At 26.3% G+C, this 25,473-nt stretch overlaps 2 protein-coding genes across 5 annotated transcripts; both read left to right on the plus strand.

The window, feature by feature from the left end:
* The first annotated feature begins 2,182 nt into the window (after window positions 1–2,182).
* LOC136087620 (uncharacterized) lies at window positions 2,183–12,093 on the plus strand. Of its 4 annotated transcripts, XM_065810951.1 has the most exons (10): window positions 2,183–2,363; window positions 2,444–2,524; window positions 2,837–2,921; window positions 3,087–3,197; window positions 3,850–4,169; window positions 6,437–6,803; window positions 6,928–7,175; window positions 7,250–7,425; window positions 7,898–9,702; window positions 10,167–12,093. In XM_065810951.1, the coding sequence occupies exons 1-4, from the start codon at window positions 2,279–2,281 to the stop codon at window positions 3,121–3,123; spliced, it is 288 nt and encodes a 95-aa protein (XP_065667023.1). In that variant the 5' UTR covers window positions 2,183–2,278; the 3' UTR covers window positions 3,124–3,197; window positions 3,850–4,169; window positions 6,437–6,803; window positions 6,928–7,175; window positions 7,250–7,425; window positions 7,898–9,702; window positions 10,167–12,093. The 4 variants fall into 4 exon arrangements, with proteins under 4 accessions (XP_065667023.1, XP_065667020.1, XP_065667022.1 ...); XM_065810948.1 differs by having other exon boundaries at window positions 2,188–2,524; window positions 2,762–2,921; window positions 3,850–4,069; XM_065810950.1 differs by lacking the exons at window positions 6,437–6,803; window positions 6,928–7,175; window positions 7,250–7,425; window positions 7,898–9,702; window positions 10,167–12,093 and having other exon boundaries at window positions 2,240–2,363; window positions 3,850–4,184.
* A 2,929-nt stretch (window positions 12,094–15,022) lies between these two features.
* On the plus strand, window positions 15,023–17,702 carry LOC136087006 (uncharacterized). The gene is made up of 4 exons (XM_065809510.1): window positions 15,023–15,745; window positions 15,809–16,253; window positions 16,401–17,408; window positions 17,493–17,702. Exons 1-4 carry the CDS (start codon window positions 15,023–15,025, stop codon window positions 17,618–17,620), a joined length of 2,304 nt encoding a protein of 767 aa, XP_065665582.1. The 3' UTR covers window positions 17,621–17,702.
* The last annotated feature ends 7,771 nt before the right edge of the window (window positions 17,703–25,473 follow it).

Genomic DNA, 25,473 nt, shown 5'->3' on the forward strand with positions numbered 1-25,473 from the left:
GTATAAAACTAAATAATGACCTCAACATCATCACAGCTAAAATCTACATACGTTGTGTCGTCCACAACTAATTCCTAAAATAAATATAAACATGTTTTAAGTAAATCAATTATTAATAAAATATACTATTTAAGTCATTGCCTATGTTTAGTGAGCATACATCAATTCACTATAAACATAAAACTCAGTAAATTAGAGGTGAATAACTTTCCTTAATTTTTATATATCGCACACCAAATTTATATTTACAAACCAACCTTAACTTTAAAACTACATTTTTTCTACATTTTTTTTTTAATTTATGTTTTGAGTCATGACAATAAGAAGTTGATATTCTATTTCTATAAAACATTTTTTCTTACTATTTTAAAATAATTATTTCACAACTACACTGTAATAAGAAGTACCCATACCAAAATAAACTGATGATATAAATGATTTAGATAGTAAAAAATTGATGTATAAAAATAAATATCATAACAAAGTTTAAAAAAATGTACAGTAAATAAATCCAACAAGTTTGTTGTAATTAATTATTGTAAAGGTTTGAAACTTTTTTAGTATGACTAAGTCACCAATGGTATTTTTTCGTTTAGAAACACTTTCTTATATTTGACTTTATTTTTTTTTATTGTTGGCTCAGATATACTAATATCTGCTGCAACTGTTTTCCTTTTTCATTGTCTTATAACTTTATTTCAATGGTCTATGTATTTAAAACAACTTAAATCAGCTCTTTTATTCAAAAGAAATTGTTTCACAATGTCATCCTCATTTTTATCTTTATTACAGTTATTGTTAATAACTGTAATAAAATAAACTGTATTTTCATGCTCTTTCAGTAAACTTTATTTTTGTACTTGAAATATAAATACTTCCCTATACAATTCCGATATAATATAAATATGATCCTGATTACAATAATATTATAATCTAAACATAAAACTAATTTAAAGATAAAGTATAATCTTTTAATTAAAATAATATAAATAAATCATAAATAAAAAACATAATTACATAAATAAAGATAGATAAATAAATAAAGATAATTCACCAAAAGCTAATTTCAATGTCTTAACAGCATGGCCTTAATAACAACCAAATTAAAACACTGACCTGAACCCTTTCGGTATCAGTCAAAAAAAGATTCCTAAAATACAAAATGCATGTGCTTTAAATAAAAAAATTATTTAATAAAATGTATGCAGGAGGAAAAATTATTACATAAATAAAGATAAAATAAATAAAAATATTTCTGACATATTATGTAACAAATAAACTGTATTAATTGGTTCAAAAACTAACATTGATTATTCTGTTTGTTTCTGCATCAAACAGCTGTAGAGACTTAATTAACCATGGTCTGATAAACTCAAACAAGACAAGCATATCATCAGTTTAAAATTTAATATAAAGTTAGTGTTTTTAAATATGGGATCTTTAAATAGACATGCCATAAAGTTTTTCTTGTGTGGCTTAGAGAGAGAATTTACCAAAAGTACACTTTCTACATTCAAAACCAGAGATCAGAATCGCAAAAAGGGTCCAAACCTGGAACCACTTTCAACCCTAAAATTGAGTGGTTCTAGAAACCAGAACTCAAAAAGGATTCTACAATTTTTCTTGAACATGAGTGATCTAGAACCCCTCTCTTAGAACCCTAAATTGTGGGGTTCTAGAACCCTGCAAGTTCCACCTAGAAATCACCTAGAAAAAATTGGTTCCAGAAACATTTTTTCCTCAATGAGTTTAAGAGCGCTTTTTAAGAACCACCCTCGCCACCTTTTTTTTTGTTTCTATCTTTTTTTTTGTTTAAAAATTATCTTTATATAACAATATATAAACTTGGTATCTTAAAGAAGAACAAAAAGATCATACAAACATAGTAAACGCTTATATTCAAAAAAATAAATAAAATCGATTTAAAAACTTTTAACAATGTTAATCAAAACAAACAAAGAAGAATAATGATGATTTAAATTAAGAATAATGATGATCTTTATAAATATTGCATGTATCTAAGTATACTTTCTTAAAATGTTTAACTATATCACACTTTTAATCTACGCTACAATAACTGTTGGTTGGTGCATGGGTTGGTGCATGTTTCCATACCGCAAAGTCAGGTGGTGTCTTAGAGTCCGCAAAACTCGTAAGTCTATTCCGCATAATTATTTTAATTTTTATAATTAAATTTATAAATAATTTTAGCAACGCTTTCTTATTTGTTTTATGTTGCAGTAACGTAAAGGATTAAGTAGAAAATAATAACTGCAAAATGGAAAAAATTTCTTTTTTATATGATAAGATATCGGGAGACAATAAGAGTTTAAGTTTGTTAGAAGATTCAAGTCTTATTAAGGGTAATTAGATAATTTTATGGTATTATATAATTTATGATATATGTTATATAATTTTATGTATTTTGGGCATTTGTGCAAAGTGGCTTTGATTCGAAACTATGAAACAGAAACTGTGTCAAAGTTTACATGTTATTCTGCTGACAAAAATTTTGGAAATATAGGTAAGAAAAAGTTTGTCAGTTACCAAGATTTGGCTAACATAGTTTTTTTTGTGATATTAATAAGTTACTTTATACATAACTGACTAAAAATTAAGACAAATTTACCAATTGACAAGTTAACTTAGTTTTGTCTGTAATATTAAACAAAACGAGTAATAAATAACTCTGATAACAAAAATCTAGTAAATATCCTGTTTTTATTGTTTTTAAATATGTTTTTTTATATGTTTAAAAAAGCTTCTGTCAAACACCACAAAATATGATGGGAGGATAGCTCAGTATCTTTTAATGGTGTTCCATTCATGATTGTAGGAAGTAAAGTTCTTGATTGTATGCATGGAAGAGATAGAAAAGTATCTTTAAAGAAGAATATAAAATGTGTTGCAATGATAGAAAGGTATCTTGAATGTGCTATATTTATTAATATTTAAATATTTATATAAGGTATATCATATACTTATCTATTTATAGTTATATATTATATAAGTATATAATAAACTTGAAAACTTTAATAATTCAATTATAGATAAAATATAAATACAGTACATGTTTATAACAATAGGTATCTGATCACAGTTACTTTAAAAACTATGAAATGATCCAGGACACAAAGAAATTTAATAGTAGTTCACAAATAAAGATCAAAGAAGTTTTAAAATTTCCAGATTTTAAGGTTTTATTTCTTTTAAATTATGTTCGTTTTATTTAATATAGACAATAATAAATTATCATTAATAAATATTTGACTAATAAAAGTTACGAAAAAGGTTCTTAATTCCTTTGCCAACCAACAAATAAGCCGAATAATTATAAAACTAATAAAAGAAATTTTTTCTTTTTTCTGAGAAATATTACGCTTTTTGAAAAAATACAAGTTTATGTTGGTGCATTTTTTTAAATGCCTCTTTACATTATAGAAGATAGTAAATGGAAAAGAGTAACATCCTCAAAAAAAATTTGTGAATCAATTTTAAAAAATGAAGCAGTGGGACAAAAAATGTTTTCAGTTTTTCTTCCATCAACGAGTTCTCACACTGGTCACTTTACTGGAGATAAACAATTTTGTATAACATTATCTGATTTTAACAATAACCAATTTTAATCACAAGTTGTATAAATTGTTGATGTTTTAATTTCTTTATTTTTTTTACTTTATAGCTTAAACATTTTTCTTTTAAAAGTTCTTTTTTAAAAATTATAGGCTCTTATCAAGTGGCTTTTCCCTTTATTTAATTGATTTTTTTAATTGAAACCAATCAACCTTTAAACCACCTTCACATTTTTACATTTTTTATTTAAATTTTCTGATAATTCTTTTTTTTAAGGCTGCTGGTATAGCCCAGCCAATTGATGCAAGATTAAAAGAAGAAATATTTACATCATCTGAATTTATAACTAGTGTTGATGAAATGCGTAGGAGATTAGAAATCATTGTGACAAGAGAAATGTTTAAAAATGTTATTTGTCCATCTAAATCAAATAAAAGATTCTTCCCATTGAAAAAACTATTTGGTGTTACATGTTAGAAGCAGTAAGAAAGAAAAGGTATTTAAACATGAATGTCTTATAAAAAAGGTAGAACAATGGAAAGTTGAAACTCCTCACAGAAAATTTTATCTTCGACCTTAAGGGATAAGTAAAAATTGTATGTATTTAATATTTTACAATGAGCACTCTTTACTTAACTTCAATTTTCATCAAGATATACAAAAATGAATGTGTATATATTTTTTTTCTTGTGTTCCTAGTGCATGTTTAAATAATAAAATACTATATTTTAAACACTATTTAAATAATAAGCTTTTTTAAAATATTTTTGTGGTGCACATTACAGTGAATACTTTTAAAAAAAATTCAAATACACTATGTAAATAATTGTTCTTTTATTTTGATAACGTTTTATATTTTCCGAAAAAGTATGTATTTAAAACAGAGCTCCCAGATACTCACTGTTTAAAAAAAAAAAGACAATCCTGCACTTTTTAAGATAACGTGTCATTTTGCTTTTGCATTTCTTGTTCTAATCTGATTGCATAGGACAGTAAAAGATATCATAACTAATTTTTAATCATTTTAATCACTGCTTTTTAAATATATATAATTTCTTAGAAGTAATCCATTAAAAAAAATTTAAGGTAAAACAGAAATGTAAGATTTAAGAAGATAAAGAGACCTCCCACAACTGACATTCAGATATCCAACATAAATTAAACATGATGTTTAATTATTATTTTTTTAAATTTATATTTAATTTGGAAATAAATCATTTAATTTATTTTAGCTCATTACTAAATAATATTTACTTTTAATAAACCTTCTCTGAAACTATTTTTACAATACCTTTTTTCACTACAATACCTATATTATCACTTACAGGAACAGATTTTACAAAGAAAGAATACTTACGGGGACATTAGGATTATCAAGAGCACCTGTGTACCCTGTACACCTTTGTGTACCAGTTATTTTTTTTGTCCCCGTAAGCATCATTTTTTTTTAAATGTCCCCTATATATTATATATATATCCCTTTTATAGAGAGCATAAAGTACATACAATGACTATCATTAAATATGTATACACATATAAATTATATATATATGTATATATAATATATATGTGTATATATATATATATATATATATTATATATATACGAGCTCTGGACAAACTTTTACGTCACGGTTAGGAAGGAGGCGTAAACTTCCTGGTTAAATGCACTTCCGCGGTGCTCTGTGACAAGACCGTTAGGACTTCTTGGGGCACCTAAAAAATATAAATAAAATAAAAAATATATATATATATAATACATATCTATATACAAGCACATACATATAAATAAACATATATATATATATATTTACATATATATATATATCAGGCCTTGTTACGAGATTTCGCTGCGTAGCGAAAACGCGTAACGCATTTTTAAGTAACTCAACTCTGCAAATATATTTATAAGTTATATTGCGTCACTAGCGTCTTTACAAGTACCGCATTGTAATTAAAGTTATTTTATTAACGCGTTAAAAATCATACAAAAAGTTTTTTTTTTCTCACTATAACAAAAGTTATAAATAAAATCAAAGTTCTTATTAAAAAAATCATTTTTATTATTTTTTTCAAATATAAACTAAATTTTATTTTGAAAAAAATATTTTTTTCATGAAACGTAAAATATTTGTTTTTTTTCTTATGATTTTACATTTGGTTTTTGGTTATTTTATCAATTGTTAATAAATTTTTTCTTATTTAATTTGTGAACTCTTTTTAATAATGTTTTTAAACAATAGAGTTTTTTTTTTGTTATTTATCAGTTACCGATAACATATTCGTGATCACAATTTATTTTCATAAATTAAATGAACGTCATTAAAACTTTACGTTATTGAATTAACAATAAACAAAATATGTTATTAATAAAATTTTTACATCAAAATAAATCGTGTATTTTTTAAACTATTATGACTAAAAATAATTTTCATATTTAAAAGGAATTTATATATTTAATTCCTTAAGATAAAACTTAAACACTTTGTTTTTTTAACTAATTTTTAATTAAAAAAAAAAAAAAAAAAATGAAACAAACTGTTTCTTTAACAAAAAAATCTATTAGTTTACAATTGCGGTTAAATGCTTTTACTTACGACTTTATTTCTTCTGAATAAACGTCACGTTAACGATAATCAAAAGATAATTTAAATATTCTAAAAGTTTTTGCGTAGCGCAAAACTGCTGAGCGCCTTTTCGCAAGCAAAATGCGAGCTGCGTAACGCTTCTTAACAAGGCCTGATATATATATATATATATATATATATATATATATATATATATATATATATATATATATATATATATATATATATATATATATATATATATATATATATATATATATATATTTATAAATGAAGTTGAATGCTCAGCCGTCGGAAGCACCGAAGATGAGGATGAGATTGTTGTAGAAGCATCAAGCAACAGTTTTTTATTTTTTATCAAACTGAAGAATTGCAGAGGTTATTAAAAATATATGGCAATGAAATTACCCTTTTGGATGCCACTTACAAAACAACAAAATTTCTTTACCACTCTTTTTTCTTGTTGTAAAAACAAATGTGGACTATCAGATAGTAGGTACCTTTATTTGTGAAGGAGAGTCAGCAAAAAATATTCAAAGTGCCCTTGCCAAAATAAAGGAATGGAATCCTAATTGGAGTCCTTTATATTTTATGGTTGATTGTTGTGCTGAAGAGATTAATGCTATTGAATCTTTATATCAAGGTATTTCAAGATTTTAATTAGCTGCTTATTTAGTTTTGTTAAGTCCTCTTGCTGAATCATTTTATATTTAAGTGGTTTTATGTTTAAGTAAATCAAGTTTCAACTTATATATTAAATTTTTTAGAGTGCCAAGTTCTCATATGTGACTTTCATCGGGAACGAGCGTGGAAACGTTGGTTTAATAAAGTAAATAATGGTGCCAGTGACATTAAAGTAGAAATGCTAGCTAAGTTAAGAAAAGTTGCCAGAGCTCAATCAAATGTTGATTTAGCAAAAGCCCTTGAAAACTTAAAAAAATGTGAACATTATTTAAATCCAAGCCATAAAAATATGATTAATTGGCTTGAAATGCAATGGTTACCACATATTGAGGTTTTATTTTATTTTAATTTTTTTTTTAATTCTACACTAAATCCATACATAATTCTGTACCATTTTGTTAATAGAGGTGAGCATACTTGTATCGTAAAGACAGATTAATGGTCAGTATTAATACTAATAATGGAGTTGAACGGCAAAATGAAACCTTCAAACATTCATACCTGAAAAAGCAAAGTAACTCTAGTTTATCAACCATGCTTACTATTCTTATTGAAGACTACTTTCCAGATTTATATAATAGGTACTTAGTTTTTTATTTTTTTTCTTAATAGAAGAGAATATTTAGTAATAGTATAGGCTATTAAAAAAAAAAAAACCTTACGATAGTTTTATCAAAATTATGCAAAGGTTCTTTATCAAAACATGCTAAAGTGTTCTTTATTTACTTTAGTGTTCATTATTTCCTTATAAAGTTGAAAAAATTGGAAATAATACAACATAACTTAAATATAACTTAATATACATTTTGATAAAGAGATTACTCTAGTGAGCACAAAATAATTAAAAGGGAAATTTTAAAGGGAATATCTGACATAAAAAAAGATTTTTTTTATTTTTTTTAAATTTTAAGTTTTGATTCAGGCAAACTACCATTAACAAATTTTAAAAAGTGAACAAATGTCAAATATTTTTCACTTATTGTGCAAAGTAACAAACACAAGTGCTACACTATTTTTTGACACAACATTTTAAAACATACCTTTTTCCTTTAGGTATTGTGACATTAATACAAGACATAGTGGAAATTTCCGCCAGTATAGTTCATACCTACCCACATTTTTGCATCATAGACCAAGACACTTTGTTAAACATTGCTTGCAAAAGATGTCTCTAGCGTCACATATTGATCTGTCTGGAGTTTTTGTTAAAGAGACTGGAAAGTTTACGTGTTCATCTTTTGCAAACTCTGCTGAGTTCCATCATATTAGCTTTGGCGATTCAGTCACTATGCCAAGTTGCACTTGCCAAGATTGGAAAAGAACTGTGTATCTTTGCAAACATTTCTTTGCTGTTTTTAATAAATTTCCTTTATGGTCTTGGTACAATTTATCTCAATTATACATTTACTCGCCGTTTTTGAACTTGGATAAAGAAATTTCTTTTGGAAGAAAACCTTTATTGCCTCGAAATGAACTGTTTATTACAAACAACAAAGCAGAAGATAGAGAAGTAGATTGTAGCATAAAAACATTGGAATCACTTCCCAAACAAAAAACGTGGTTAAACACTAAGGCATCCTTGTTTCGAGAACTAGCTAAGCAGTTAATTAATGAATCATACCTTATTGAAAATGAAGAGAAATTAGATAATGGAATTGATATTCTAAAAAAAGTTAAATAATCATTTGAAGAATGCATTCCAAATGAACAAGGTATTCATTTGCAGCCTGTTCAAAAAAATAAGTGTCAGTTACAAGCATTAAGCATTCCCTTAAGAAAGAAGGAGTTGGTGCAGAGTTGGAGTTGGTGCAGAAAAGTTGAGGGCCTCAAGTAGTTTAAAAATTGAATCAAATAAAAATCATAAAGTCCTAGTTAAGTCTGAACACATAGATGCAAGTGAAAATATAATTCTTCAGCAAGATAATACAGAAGAAAGTATTGAATGGATTATGTTTGATAACAACCTGCCTGTGTTACGATAAACTAAAATTGATGCTATTGAGAACAATGATATGCTGACAGATGTAAGTATCAATGCTGCCCAAAAAATTCTTTTGAATCAGTTTCATATGAAATCTGGATTTCAAGATACCATTTTAGGTGAAAAATATGTTTCATGAGGAAAAGAATGATTTTATTCAAGTATTATATACTGGACAATATCATTTGATTACCATTTCGCATGTGAATTGTCCAGCGGACACAATTTTTTACTATGACAGTCTTTTCCGTGGCCAAGTGAAGGATCATGTGAAGCAGCTAATATGCAATATATAAAACAAAAGGAAAAATCTTAACTATCCATGTATGCAAATGTCAACAACAAACTAATGGTGTGGATTGTGGCGTTTTTGCAATTGCTAATGCATTAAACATACTTCACAAATTTGATATTGGAGCTTTATCTCTAGACAAAGACAAAATTAGAAAACATTTTATTGAATGCATTAAAAAAAGACATTTTTCTGCCTTTCCAGTTAGCCGATCAAAATCATGTTTTAATGAAGAAAAATTAATCACCTTAGAAATTTCTTGCCTTAGAAAATTGGGTATGGTATCATGCAAAAAATACCAATCTTCATATGGTAGAGTGTGATATGTGCAGCGAGTGGTACCATAAAAAATGTGAAAATATATCTGATAAGATATTCAATAAAATAAATGCTGAAAAGTCATAGATTTGTTTAGCTTGTAAAAAAAAAAATTGTGTTCCCTATCATGAATAAAAAATTAGTCATAAGTCAAAAATCAGTCAAAATGCTTAACAATTTTCATTCGTTCTTATATCAAAAAAAATTTATTAATGGAGAAACAAACCTTATCAAAAATGCGAAATTTGATAAATCTGTACTTATTCAGTAAGTTATAAACTGTTTACACAGCATTATTTTCTTTATGTTATTTAATCAGAGGTTATGATATCATTATTTAATCAGAGGTTAAGATATCATTATTAGTAATTAATGAAATTAGTTGTTTTAAATAAAAGAAAAATTGAACCTATAGACTTTCATTATTTAAAATATGCTTTTCCTATTTTTAAATATATATAGTTAAAGGCAACTGCCAACTACCTTATATTTTTGTATATGTTTTTTCACATATTATAGATTGGTTTTTAAATACTTATTTATGATAATGTTTGTAGCAATTCCCTAAACGTGTTGTTAATAACAGAATGAGACTGGAATTTAAATATAAGCTTGGAAAGAAGCTGCAAGTTGTCTTAACAATACATGTTTAACTGAGTTTGTAGATTTTTTAATAGGCTCTAAACAAACAAATAAAAATTTCTGAATGCTTTTTATAAATTCTATTTTAGGTCAGCTTTATCTGGTAACTGCCCCACAGCTCACAATTATTAATTATTGGAGGAACTATAAAAATAAAATGAAGGAAAAACCAAGTATATAAAGTAATGTCAAATTCATTGGTAAGTTACTATATATATGTTAGTGTTTCTGTTTAAAACTCTGGCGCAGTTGGCTCACTCAAAAATTACTGTATGTATGTATGTTTATTTGTGTTCACCCGTAAGTTACTGTATGTTTGTTTGTTTTCAGTTTGAACCTCTTGCTCAATGTTGACTCACTAGTAAGTTACCGTATGTTTGTTTATGTTCTGTTTAAACCTCAAGCACAATATTGACTAACCCGTAAGTTACTGCATGTATGTTTGTGTTCTGTTTAAACCTCTGGCGCTGTGTTGACTCGCCCGTAAATTACTATATGTTTGTTTGTATTCTGTTTAAACATCTGATGCTTTGTTATTTTAGTGACTGTCAAGTTAGTTCACTATAATATATCCATTTGTAATACACTTTTTAGATAAAATGCTATATATGGAGCTCTCTTTTCCTGAGGGAGTAACACTTACAGGATGCGACTTTGCAAAATGATGAGTTAGGTGGTCTCAAGTTTTTTTTGACTGAACAAGAGATAATAGCTCTTCTAAGCATCAAGCATGATAGTATTTGTAGAAAAGAATTGTAGTAATAGACTTAACGTCTTTGAGGCTATTAAGACTAAAGATTAGGAGCTTGGTTTGGTCCAATTACATTTTCAATGCGTTTTTCAAATAAGTCTGAAAGATAAAGGGCATTATTAGAAGAACCAGACTAATAATGACACCAATAATCCATAGAAGATATAAGAATTATCCTTCCAAGAAGATTGCCATCTAAAGTTTATTATCATTTCCAAAATTTTCTTTCTTAACTTTTAATATGTTTAAAAGCTTATGCTTACTTTTTTAGATTTTTTTTTTAGAGTCCATTTTGATTACACTTCCTGTTCTTTTATGTTCAATTTTATTAATAGAAATGAGAATGTGCAAGAAAAAGCAGTTTGCTAATTGATTGTGTATTTTTCTGTCATATGCTTTAAAAAAAAGCGTACATGTGAATAGGAAGGAACCTTGACGTGGTTCATGTGCTTTAAAACAAATACCTTCCAGACAAACTTTTTGACAACTTGTGTGTGAGTTGTAGTATTTTTATACTGGTAGTATAAAAATTTTTCATTGTTTTGAGATAATTATGAGATATTGTTAGGCAGTTTAATGAAAAAAAATTTTTTCATGCAATGGTGTATATCCCTATTGTATATTTGAAAATGATCAATAACTTGGTATTATATAGAATATAAGGTCTGGTGCGTTTTGGAAGTGATAAAGCATATAATAATAAGTGTTTATGTTGACTTAACTCAAAACCAACAAAAAATGACTTAGTGCATTCTCGCAGTATACCCTCGATATTATCTTCTGGTTGTTGAAATTCTTGCTTTCAAGGTGTTGTTTTTTTTCTTGTTTATTTAGATAACACGGAATGCATTGAGGATTTTAAGAAATAAAGGTATAATTTTTATTAATTCTAAACACAAGCAGATGATTTAGAGTATTATTAAATAAAATGTAATAATCGGAATTTGAGTGAAGTTTGTTTCCAATATAGATAGTTTTAACTTGTTCAATTATTTTTCATTAACTAATTCTTTAATTTTCTACTTGGTCGTTCAACTTAAATGTTTTGTATCTACAGCAAATGGCTGTGTGAGATCTTATCGTATTCTAATCATAAAATTATTTTTGGGAAATAAGCAGTATGAAGAATAAATGTTTAAGGAGATGTTTGACAACGATAATGAACTTCAAAGAATTTTTAAAATACTATTTTTAATTGCAGTTAATTTATATTAACGTATTATTTATGTAACGGTGCGTATGTAACTTAAAAGATATTCATGAAATTGTTTGTTTATTTTTTTAAATTGTTTCATACTAGTTTTATTAATTCATGCTTTTTCGTAAGTGTTTTTTTTTTTTTTTAATTATTACTTTTTATTTAAATGCAGCCATTAAAAGCTTATATAATTAATCGTCATCATCTTAAGAAATTAACAATTTTGGCTTCAATCATTTATTTATGTATTTTTTAGTAACAATAATTTAATAGGAACTTAAAAAACGGAAATTATAATTTATATTGAACATGTTTTTATTTTCCAACAGTTGGCTAATATAAAATAGGGAGAGGTTTAGCAACGAGACGCGGGCAACATTTGACAACGGCGTTTGTCATGACAGGGTTCCCACTCCTCCTTATAAACCTTAAATATCCTTAAAAAAAAAAAAACTCCTTAAAAGTCCTTAAATAACCTTAAAAAAAGTTCAAATTTAACTGCTCTCCTTAACTTCTCCTTACTTTCGTTCATTATCTTCAAGGAAATTTTATTAAAGTAAATGGATTATACTTATTAATAGAGAAGTAAATAATTACTTCTTTGATGATTTGAAATCCTACACACACACACACACACACACACACACACACACACACACACACACACACACACACACACACACACACACACACACACACACACACACACATATATGTATATATATATATATGTGTGTGTGTATGTGACACATATATATATATATATATATATATATATATATATATATATATATATATATATATATATATATATATATATATATATAAATTATGTTAGTGTATTCTACAAACAGAGTGCTCAATGTTCTAAAGGAACAGAGCAATAATAAATTAAATTTATAAATATATATATATATATTTATATATATATATATATATATATATATATATATATATATATATATATATATATATATATATATATATATATATATATATATATATATATATGTATATATATATATATATGTATGTATATGTATATATGTATATATATATATATATATATATACATACATATATATATATATATATATATATATATATATATATATATATATATATATATATATATATATATATATATATATATATATATATATATATATATAAGGGTGCATCACAAAACATCAATTTAAAAAAATTGATTTTGTCTGACACCTAATTGTGTTCTATATATTAAAAAAACACTGACTTTCAATATTTTTAGAGGTCCCCCAACACCCTTGAATATTTGACCAGTCCCTAATAATTTCAAAAAAATAGTTTTTTAAAAGTAGGTCATGTTGGGTCTCAAATTAAGTGATATTTTATAAAAATTTTAAAAATAATCATCATTTTATTAAAAGAAATTCACATTAGATTTTACTGCAATAAATATGACATTTTAATAATAAAAATAAAAAAGGTGCATTTTTTGTAGTTTTATATATACATAGCAGTGCAATATATGTTTTTTTTTAAAATGATTATTATTTTTGAAATTTTTTTAAAATTTTGCTTAATTTGAGACCCAACACAGCCTACTTTTGAAAAATTTTATATTTTTTAAATATTAGGGACTTCTCAAATATTCAAGGGTGTTGGGGGACCTCTAAAAATATTTCTTATTCTAAAATTTTTGAAAGTCATTGCTTTTTTGATATATAGAACACAATTAGGTGTCAGACAAAATCAATTTTTTTAAATTGTTATTTTGCGATGCACCCTAACATATATATAAATATATATTTATATATAGAGAGAGCCCACTTTTTCCTTTTTTTTTTAAAGCACCTGTTTGATTGAAATTATTTTGAAAACTGTTTAACTTTTTCAATATTTTATTAGTGCTAATTAATAAGTAAAGTTTTTACTATTTAATTGACATGTTGTTTCCTTAAAATTTACTTTGTATTACTAAATATATATAATTTTAAAACATTATAATTTATTATTTCCACTTTATAATTTTCATTTTTTTAATGTTGGTCAAAAGTTGAGGCTTACTGCTTTACTTGATGATTTTCTTTTATAATTTTGCTTTTATTTTTTAAAGTACTAAATTTTTTTTTGTTGTTGTTTGAAATATTACAAATAAAAACATAAATAAATCAAATAATAAAAAAGTTACAAAATGAGCTATAAAAAAATACAGCATGAAACTCCTAAATCATGTCAAAAAAACAATTTGAAAAAAAAGTTATATATTGCATATTCAATTTTACATTAAAGTGAACCAAGCAAAGTAGTAGCACGTTGGTATTTGGACCTGCATGAACTATACAGGAGTTGTATGCCATCAATTATTTGAAGGTCAAATTAGTTTTGATAGGTATATTGAAAATGTAGAATATTGATAATGCCTTCTTCCCTCAATCGATATATTTAAAGGAGAAAACAACAATATCAGATATCACCAATATATCAAGTCTTGTAAATTCAATGCCAAAGAGAGTTAATCAATGATTACAAGAGAAATTTTATTCTACAAAATAATAAAGTAGTTTTTTTTTGTTGTATTTTTTTTTAAATTGTTGTTCTTATATATTATTTGAAATATATCCTTAACTTTTAGCTAATCTTTTTTTTAAATAACATGTTTAATTATTTTCAATTTTTTGGTTTAAAAATCATTGTTTAGATTTTTTTTTTTGATTTCCATGTACAAAGTGGCTAACCACTTTGTACATGGAAATCAAAGACTTAAATATAATATTTTTTAATTTAGTGGTGTTACATATATTTAAGGTCATGTTTTGAAATTTGAAATTAGGCTGTCCTTGTTTTTCTTTTACTTTCCGTCTGTAATTTTAGTTTTTTCTACACTGTGTAAGTAAACACTGTGCGATAGGGGAAGAGTCTTAGTATTCAATTACCCCTTTTTTAATTACAGCTTTTTAACAAACTTGAGATTGAATACAAAAGATTATTTGTTTTTCATAAATTACCTTTAGATGCCTAAATATAAAAGTAGTTTCCAAGAAATTTGGTTAAGTAATGTTAGTTACACTTCTTGGCTTCAAAAAGATAAAAATCCCAGCCTTGCAAGATGCAAAGTTTGTTCTAAGTTGTTTTCAGTAGCAGCTATGGGTATCAAGGCAGTTGATGCACATGCAAGAGGAGTAAAGCACATAGAACGATTGCCTCAAGAAGGTTACTCTGTTTTGTTCAAAGAAACTGTGCAATCAGAACCACAGAAGCCTATCTCATCAAAGCAATGTAACATTTCAGATATGCTTCAAAAGGAAAAAGTTTTGAAAGCAGAGTTAATTTGTTGTTTAGATATTGTTCAAAGCAAATATTCTTTTAGATCAAGTGAGAATAAGTCTAAACAATTTGCATCAATGTTTCCAGATAGCAAAATTGCCAACAACTTTTCCTGTGGTCGAACAAAATCTGGCTATATAGTAACTCACGGTCTTGCCCCATATTTAAAAAAAATTCTATTAGGAGATCTTAACAAGCTGGATAACTTTGTATGTCTTTTTGATGAGTCTTACAATAAAGTTGTAAAGAAAGGTCAAATGGACTTACATGTGCGATATTGGAATGAAGAGAGTAATACCGTTTGTACTAGATATTATACTTCAGAATTTATGGGAAAAGCTGCAGCCCCAGATATTCTAAATATGTTTAAATCCTGCATGATTGGTTTGAATGATGAAAAAATGCTCCAGGTATCTATAGATGGCCCTAATGTTAATAAACGGTTTTTGACAATGCTCAATGAAGAACGTTAGGCCAATGAATTAAGTACGCTCATTGACATTGGTACCTGTGGTTTGCATACTATAAATGGAGCTTTACAAACTGGTGCCAAAGCTACTGGCTGGAACATAAAGAAGTTATTGTCTTCAATTTACCAAATATTTCATGAAAGTCCATCAAGAGCAAGTGATTATGAACGAATAGCTGGAGCAACAAGTTCAGATTTTCCTTACATGTTTTGTAGCACTCGGTGGGCTGAGAACCAAAGTGTTGCCAAGAAAGCAATACAGGTTTGGTCAAAAGTAGTCTTAGTTGTTGATTACTGGAAGTCCTTACCAAAGAGTAAGCAACCTGGATATGGTACATCAGGGCAAAACACCAGTTTTGAACATTTAAGTGCTCGAGCAAATGAAGTTTTGGTTCCTTTAAAGTTGAAGTTTTTTGAAGAAATTAGTGCCAATCTAAATGCATTCCTTGGTATTCCTTGTTATATTCCTGATGCAATTGTTCTGCTGTTTATGCTCTTTAATATATTTTAAGAAATAAACTATTTTCTTATTATTTTCAAATTTCAGGAAAAAATGCAAAATGTTATTTTCAATATTGCTATTTTTTTTCTTTTAGTTTCTTTTCAAACTGATAAGCCAATGACTCCTTTTCTGGTGGTGACACTTGAAGAACTACTACGCAATTTTTATGCAAAATTCATTCGATTAGATGTTCTTGCAAATGCCAAAACTACAACGTCTTTATTAAAAATAGATTTATCTAATTGTGCAAACCGGCTTTTAACCAGCAAGATTGATGTTGGCTTTTCATTGAAGTATGATCTCCTGCAACTCAAGAGTAAAGGAAAGATTACTGAAGTTCAAATTGACAAGTTCAAGAGTGAAGTATGCGATTTCCTTGTCTCAATGTGTACTCATATCATTGAGAAGAGCCCTTTGTCTTCTCTGGTTGCTCGCTGTCTGATGTGTATTTCCCCATCATTTATGGTTGAATTCCCAGAAAAATGTGAATATTTTTTTGAAAAACTGTTGATGAAACTTGTTACTTACAAGAAAATTAGAGCTTCTGTTGGTGATTTAGCTAAGAACGAATATTCCAGGTTTTGTAAAATCGTCGTTGTTGATAACAAAGAATTATTTTTGACTTTTGATAAAGATAAAGATCGTTTGGACTACTTTTTGTGGAAATACACTGATTTAAAGCTGTATACAAATCTTCAGCAAATTTTTAAAATAGTCCTCATTTTATCGCACGGACAAGCTCAAGTTGAACGAGGGTTCAGCAGCAATAAAAGTCTGGTTGATGACAATATGTCCACAGACACCATCATCTCTTTACGTTCTATCCAAGATTACCTCACGTTTTATGGGCTCATGGCACATGAAGTTGAAATAACTAAAGATTTGTTGTATAGCTGCAAACAGGCAAGAAAGAGGTATTTTGATGATCAACGATCAAAAGCCCTGTCTGCAGAAAAAGCAGAGAAAATCGAAGCAAAACAAAAAGTAATTGAGGATATTGAAATAGTCAATACAGAAATTCGACAGGCATTATCTATGATTGAAAATTTAAAGAAGTCGTCTGATGAAATTGGATTCCGTGCTGAAAAAAGGATAGCTTTAGGTTTGTGCCTTGAATATGAATAAATTTTTAGTTCATATAATACTAAATGAAATGTCATTATTTAATGATTCTCTTTGTATTTAGATGACATTAAAGCTGACATATCAAAATCTAATGCATTAAAAAGAGCTGCCTTTGAAAAACAAGAGTCTCTTGAAAAGCTTTATGTTAAAAAAAAAAACCTTGTTAAAAAGAAAAATGAACTTTTGTAATAATGTTCTATATGTGTATAGTATATTATATTTATAATAGTTTATCTATTTATATTTAATGTTTATTGAAAAAAGAAAGATTCTGTTTATAAAGTAATCATTTTCTCCTTAATTCTCCTTATTTTTTCCTTGAAAAAGTTGGCGTTCGCGACCAAATCTCCTTATAAATTGGGAAAATATATCCTTAATTCTCCTTAAAGTCCTTATTTTTAGCCTCAGTTTTAATAGTGGTAACCCTGCATGAACACGTCGTTTGACTAAAGCATTTTCACTTTGCTAAAACGACTTGCTTTTACATGTAAATACATGGATATGGTTTATTTATTTGGAAGAAAGCCTACAGAGATATGTCTTATTTTTAATACATTAATTGATTTTATTTATGAAACCTTTTGTCATAGATGATGCAACAGTTTAGGGAATTGTTAAACTTCCAATTGATCAATCTGTTGCTTATAATCGTCATAAAAAGAAAAAAACATGCCCTCTCAAATACTATAGTTATGAATGCAAAGTTAACCCCAGACCAACATATTTATAACAAGCAATAGACCGGGTAAATCAAAAAAGCAGTTTTACTCAGTAATTGGTCAGCTTTACGTAAAAAGAAAATAGCAATTTTACTTGAATTTTTATTCGCGTAAAGCTGAAAAATTACTCTAAAAACGCTGAGAAAGACAATTGGTTTTTTTTTATTACCCGGCCTAATGAGCCGAAAAAACTGCGTTCTTGATTTCAGGCAAAGCACAAATACAAACCAATACAATAACTTATTATTATTTAACTTTTATTTCGCTGATTAAACAAGATTACAATTTTTCATATAAATTAACATCGTAAACCTTTATAAAAAACGTTTTTAATCTTTATAATTTATAATATATATATCAAAAATATTTATAATATATATATCAAAAAAAATTAAAACACATAAGAAGAAGAAAAAAATAAAAAATAAATAAAAAGAAAAAATACAAAAAAATCTGAAAACAAATTCTCTAAACTATAATATATATGTCAGGAGTTAAGGAGATGCATTTTAGTTTGTTGTTTAAACGATGAAATGCTTTTTAGGTTTTAATATTTTTATTTTGGAAACGGTTCCATATTGATGGACCACGGTTTGTAATTAGAAAACTTGACTGCTGTGATTTAATTTTTCTAAGTTGATAGTCGTTCCTGGTATTTGAACGCAGATTATATTTTTTAGAAAATGATATCAGAAAGTTATCTGAAAAAACGCTTGGTAGAAGATTGTTTTTATACTTACACATATAAATTAATATCTGTAATGTGTTAAGTTTCTCAATATCTAGAACCATCATGCTTTTCATCACTGGGGCCGGGTTTACTAACCTATTTAAATAATTAATTGCTTTGCATGCATGGTTTTGCAGACTTTGCAATTTTAGCAATTTGGTTTTATGGGTGCTGGCCCATACAATGTTTGCGTACAAAAGCTGACTATGTACAAGACTAAAGTAAAGCATATTACGTGATTTACTATCAAGAAAAGGTCTTGACTTATACAAAACACCTATTACAGAAGACACCTTTGTTTCAAGAAGACCAATATGGTTTCTCCATGACAAATTTTAATCAAAAAGTACTCCCAAAAATTTTGTGTATTTTTCACGTTTAATTTGATTTTTATAAATAAACAGTTTAGGCAGCTTAAACGGAAGATTAATTGATTGTAAAGCTTGTTTTTTTACAATTAAGGGATAATTTATTTGCTATAAACCAGAGGTTGAAATTTTTGAGTTCAATATTCATAGTTTCAAACAAAGTCTTTGAATCAGGATGATTAAAAAATAAATTTGTATCGTCAGCATACATAATTGTAGATATTTTTTGGGAAGCTTTATGCATATCGTTAATATATATTAAAAATAATAATGGACCTAGAATTGAACCCTAAAGAACTCCACACGTAATATCAATAATAACGATTTCTAGTAATAAAAAAAAAAAACATCAGAATAAACTTAGACATCTGGGATTCACATCGGATACTAAATATTCAATTTTTGCTTTACTCAGTTATAAAAACATTGATGAAAAAATCTCAAACTTTAGAGCTGATGTTCAAACTCTTATTCAATCTGGAATCCGGTTTGGTCACCCAAGTTCTATTTCCTATATATATAAAGTGTTGGCAATACCTAACTTACCTTAAGGTATAGAGCTAAGTGAAAATAATTCTGTTTTGATGAAAAAGCTAGATGTATTTGGAAGGAGTGCGCTAAAATCTCTTTTAAATATTTCGAAACGCAGTAAGAAATATACAAATTCGCTATTCAAAATCCAGGAAATTTCAAAAAGTATTTAACAAAATAAATTAAAGTTGTTCCTTCGTCTTCTTAATAATAAAACAACTGCAGACATTTTCTTTTCACAGCTGAAACACCCTTTATTTCTACATTCGTTTAATGACAATATCCAGGACCTATACCATTTTCAGAAGTTGAACAAACTTTGAAGTATGCAATAGAGTGCTGGAATGCAAAAGAACAAAGAGGAATTTTTAAACAATTTCTTGAGGAAAAAATTCTTTAGTGAAAATCACGAGAAATAGCTTTCTTATTTTTTTTTTTACCTTGTAAATTACTAATATGTAAATTACTATATTACATTGTAAATTAATTAATGAATTAAAATATGGTGTTAAATAAATGAAATAATAATAATAATTAAATACACTCGATAGGAACGAATTTCGATCCGTGCAACAGCTGAGTTTTGTTTGAAGTTTTTGCAGTCCCGTAGCCAGAAAAAAACACATCGGAGGTGTTTGAAGACTTTTTGGGTGGACCAATTTCATTGCCGCTTTAGAAATTGCACAAATATATATATATATATATATATATATATATATATATATATATATATATATATATATATATATATATATATATATATATATATATATATATATATATATATATATATATATAAATATATATATATATATATATATATATATATATATATATATATATATATATATATATATACTCACACACACACACACACACACATATATATATATATATATATATATATATATATATATATATATATATATATATATATATATATATATATATAAATTAGTAGAAAATCACCTAACAAACGTTATTTTTTTTATTTAACACTGTGTTTCATCAATAAAGACTCATCATTTCTGATGAGTCTTTCTTGATGAAACACAGTGTTAAATGTAAAAAAAATTTTGTTAAGTGATTTTCTACTAATTTATAATTGCTCTGTTCTTTTAAGAACATTGAGCACTCTATTTTGTAGAATACTTTTTAAAGTTGTTAAAAAATATATATATATATACGTATATGTATATATATATATATATATATATATATATATATATATATATATATATATATATATATATATATATATATATATATATATATATATATATATATATATATATGTATATGAAGAGCTAAATAAACTCCTTCATATAACCCTATCTAATACTAATGCTAAATTAAAAATGGTTAACAGCTTTCTATGAAACTTTCATTCGTTTTTATTTTGAAAAAAATATTGATTTTGTAGTAAAATGTCAATATTCAGTTTTTGTAATCTTTTTGGAAATGAAAGACGATTTTTATCCTCTTTCATTTGATATAACTATCTGTACTATTGTATTATTTGATAATATAAAGTATTTAAAAATGGCATTTTTCATGGGTTTGAGACTTAGCAACGCCTTAGCAACAAAACAAAAACCCTTATATAACCCCTAAAGTCTTAAAATGGCTTCTTTTAAAATAAAGCTTTCAAAGATAAATATTACCAAACTCAATTCCACTTTAGGTTAAAAACCTGATAATACTAGTATATAAAGGTTTTCATTTTTATATTTATCTTTTATTACGATACGTATATGTCCCGATATGTAATTTTATTTTCCCGATATGTAATTTTTTTTTTAAAGACGTTTTTCTTTTTTGCAAACTTTACAATTATCTTCAAACTTTTTAGTATTGTTTTTTTTCAAACTTTTTAATTTCACTCTTTTGTATAATATTATAACTTGTAAAAATTTATTTTTCTCTATCTCACAAAAAGTTTTTATGAAAAGACATTTTGTCTTCTACTTGCCCCAGTCAGATTGTAACTATATATGTTTATTAGAACTTGAGGATAATATTGTTAAATGTTTCGATAACGACAAAATAAAACTAGCTAGCCCTCCCTGACAAATAGGTCAATTAGGATTAAATATTTAGAAAGAGATATTTTACAGCTCTTATTTAAAAGTTTATTTTCTAAATCGACACACTAGACAAGAAAAGTACTCATTAAACATTCTCTTGTGTCATAAGCAGGAAAAAAATACAAATATAAGGTAAAAAAAATACAACTATAAATAATACAACTATAATCATACATCATCTTAGTAAAAAATTATTACAAAAGTGAGGAAAAAATAAAGGTAAAAAAAATACAGGTAAAAAAATACAACTATAATCATACATCATCTTAGGAAAAAAATTATTACAAAAGTGAGGAAAACGATTAGGAAACAAAAAAAACAGTTAACTAGAAGAACTGCTTAAAATCTTTTATGAATCAAGAAAACACAACAATGAAAGAGAACTCTAAATTGCTTATTTTTAAAGAGAAAAAAATGTATTTTCAAAGTTTCGCATAAAAGAACAACCAGTGCTGAAACGTCGAGAACTTATCTGAGCACCATATTAGTGTTTCAAGAAAATATAAAGAAACACTGCAGCAATGAAACATGTTTTTTTTGTTCAGATTCACTCCCAGCAAGGCTGCAACCAACCACTATTAAGTGAGAAGTTACAAGAAAACAAAGAATTGAGTTGAAGAGCAAGAAAACGATTGACAGATGACTTGAAAAGTTGTAGGTTGTATGAGACAGGATAACATGAAAATGGAAGAGAGTTCTAATAAGGCAAATAAGAGATTTGTAGAGGTAGAAAATGGAATCAGAAGTAAGAAAATGGCAAGCACGATAAGGAGAAGCAACATTAGACTTAGACAACTTAGCAACCGATTATATATACGGTTTTTATGAGAGGTCAGAAGTGAAGGATGATCCAAAAAGAAAGAAGAGGACTCAGTGAAGAATAGGACTCAGTGAGAGGGTACCCATTCTTCAATATAAAAAGTAACTGCAAGCCCCAATCTGATTTAGAAGTGAGATCAGATTCAAGATCCGCTACCTGTTTTAACCAATAGAAAAGAGAAGACTTTTTGTCAAGACATAAAATTAAGTCAGAAAGGTTCAAAGGTATTTATAGGTGTTCTTAGTTAAAAGATAAAATCTTGTGATAGGATAAAGAAGAGTGCTGCCTATCTAGGATAACTTTAATGCTGAAAATGGAAAGAAAAGATTTTGTTAACTTTTTTTAATGCACAAAGCAAAAGTTTTGTGAATACTTGGAGCCACAACTTTCTTACCTTTTTTATATAAGATGTAGTAAAAGCAGTTGATTATTAAAGTTACCAACACTTAAGAAATCAGCAGTATAACCTTAAGACCGGAAACAATATTGATCGTTAGAAAGTAAGTTATTGAATTTCGTTATAAATGCATCAGATAATAACTTTTTTCTTGTACCTACTTAATCTTGACAAAAATCTTATTCTTTATCAAAACCAGAAATCCAAACTTTTTTTTACTTTAATAAAAAGAGATTTGATGACAAAAATTCGTAAAATGATGTAACAAAAATAGTTACTATTGGAAAGGCAGGCAACAATGGAAGCTTTTATTTCTTCTTGTTAGTTGCAAGCCGAGCCTCATTCTTCTCCATGGTTCTTACCTACTTGTGAAGCTGTTACATCTAATTGTAATCATTTTTTTTAAAAGAAAGATCTTTTTCAAAAGAACAATTTTCTTGTGAAAAAGATTTTGAAAAAATGATTAAAAACAAATGTATTTTATTATTACAAGAAATCAATGTAAAAAGTATGCAAGTATCAGTATGCAAAATCTTATATCTAATCTCAGAAGTTAGGTTCTAGAGACTTTTGGAAAAACTTCAACAGTGCGATTAACAAAGGTAAAACTAATATTTTAACTCTAATTTGTAGGTCTGTTCTTAATACCTATCTCCAGGATAAGGCAGAAGTATTTGCAAAGAAATTTTCTGCTTAACCTAATGGCCACACCTTTTTCTGCCATTCATATTAAACTGATTAACCTATTGTTATACATCCAAATTTGGGCTTCCGCTGCTTAAGTCATTACTAAGTAAACTCTACTACCTAATCTACTAATTTAAATAAAATTGTAAGGGTTGTGGTCTAGACAAAATTTCTGTCATACAAAATTTTTCTCCAAAAACTCTTAATAATCCTTTCAGAAATATTACTAAGTGCTTGACTGAATCTTGTTTTCCTGACTGCCGAAAAATGGCTTCTGTGAATATACTTTTTACAAACTCTAAAGAAAAATGACTTCTGTGAATATACTTTTTACAAACTCCAGAGAACACTAGTTTATCCAACTATCATTCAATAAGTTTTCTTTTTTATAATAAGCGCTTTGAGTTTTTAACCAACCAATAGCTAACATTTTAACTCAAATTTTACACTCCAACAATCAATATGGATTTCAATCGTCTGATTCTATGGCTGACTTGCTAACATATCAAAAGCTTTTGATAAAATGTGACATGCTGATTGTTTTTGATATTATTAAACCATTTCTTTCTGATCGCAGAATTATTTATCTTTAAAAGCCAACAATCCTCTTCATTTCCAATAACTACAGGGATATAATATATCCTGTACTTTTTTTTATCTAAATTAATGATTTTCATGAAATCATGAAAATCTTTAATTTGATGAAAATCTAAGTGACTCTATTTGTCAAGGACTCAACTTTTTTTTGCTTCTCTAAAACTTAAGAACTCTCTCCCAACATCTTCTTTTGTTAACTCATACAATCTTCAACTTTTAAAGTCTTCTGTCAACTATTTTCTCGCTATTTAACACTATTCTTTATTTTCTAGTAACTCCCAACTTAAAACTGTTTGTTTTCAGCCTTATTAGGTGCAAATTAAAGAGTGTAAAAAATACATAGCAGCTTGGCAAAAAGTAATAAACAAAAATACCATCATAAATAATACTATAAAATAATGAAAATAATTATAAAATTTACACACATTAGAAAAAAGGAATAAATAAACAACCACAAATAAATAATTTATAAAAATTTTCATATTTTTTATCAAAACAAAAAATAAGAATTTTTGATCAAAACTCACCATCAAATAATTCTACATTTCTTTGCTATAGAAACATGAAAATGCTTTTGAATTCAACTTAGCTCTTAGTTTATGATTCTATAGTTAAACATCAGATTTCTAGTTCAACTATCGAAATCATTTCTAACAGTTGAGAAAGTCATATTGTTGTGAAAGTCTGTAAGTTAAGATAGTTGAGATCCTTAAAAAAAAAAGTACATTTAAAAGTTGCATCTATGTTATGGAAAAATATATATATATATATACATATATACATACATATATATATATATATATATATATATATATATATATATATATATATATATATATATATATATATATATATATATATATATACATATATATATATATATATACATATATATATATATATATATATATATATATATATATATATATATATATATATATATATATATATATATATATATATATATATATATATATATATATATATAATATATACATTCGATAAATTCTAAATTGCATATATATATATATATATATATATATATATATATATATATATATAAATACCACAAATTTGAAGTTGTTTGTGGTCAGGAAAATAAATTT

Source organism: Hydra vulgaris, chromosome 11, assembly GCF_038396675.1.
Source record: "Hydra vulgaris chromosome 11, alternate assembly HydraT2T_AEP".
In the NCBI taxonomy this organism is placed as follows: Eukaryota; Metazoa; Cnidaria; class Hydrozoa; order Anthoathecata; family Hydridae; genus Hydra; species Hydra vulgaris.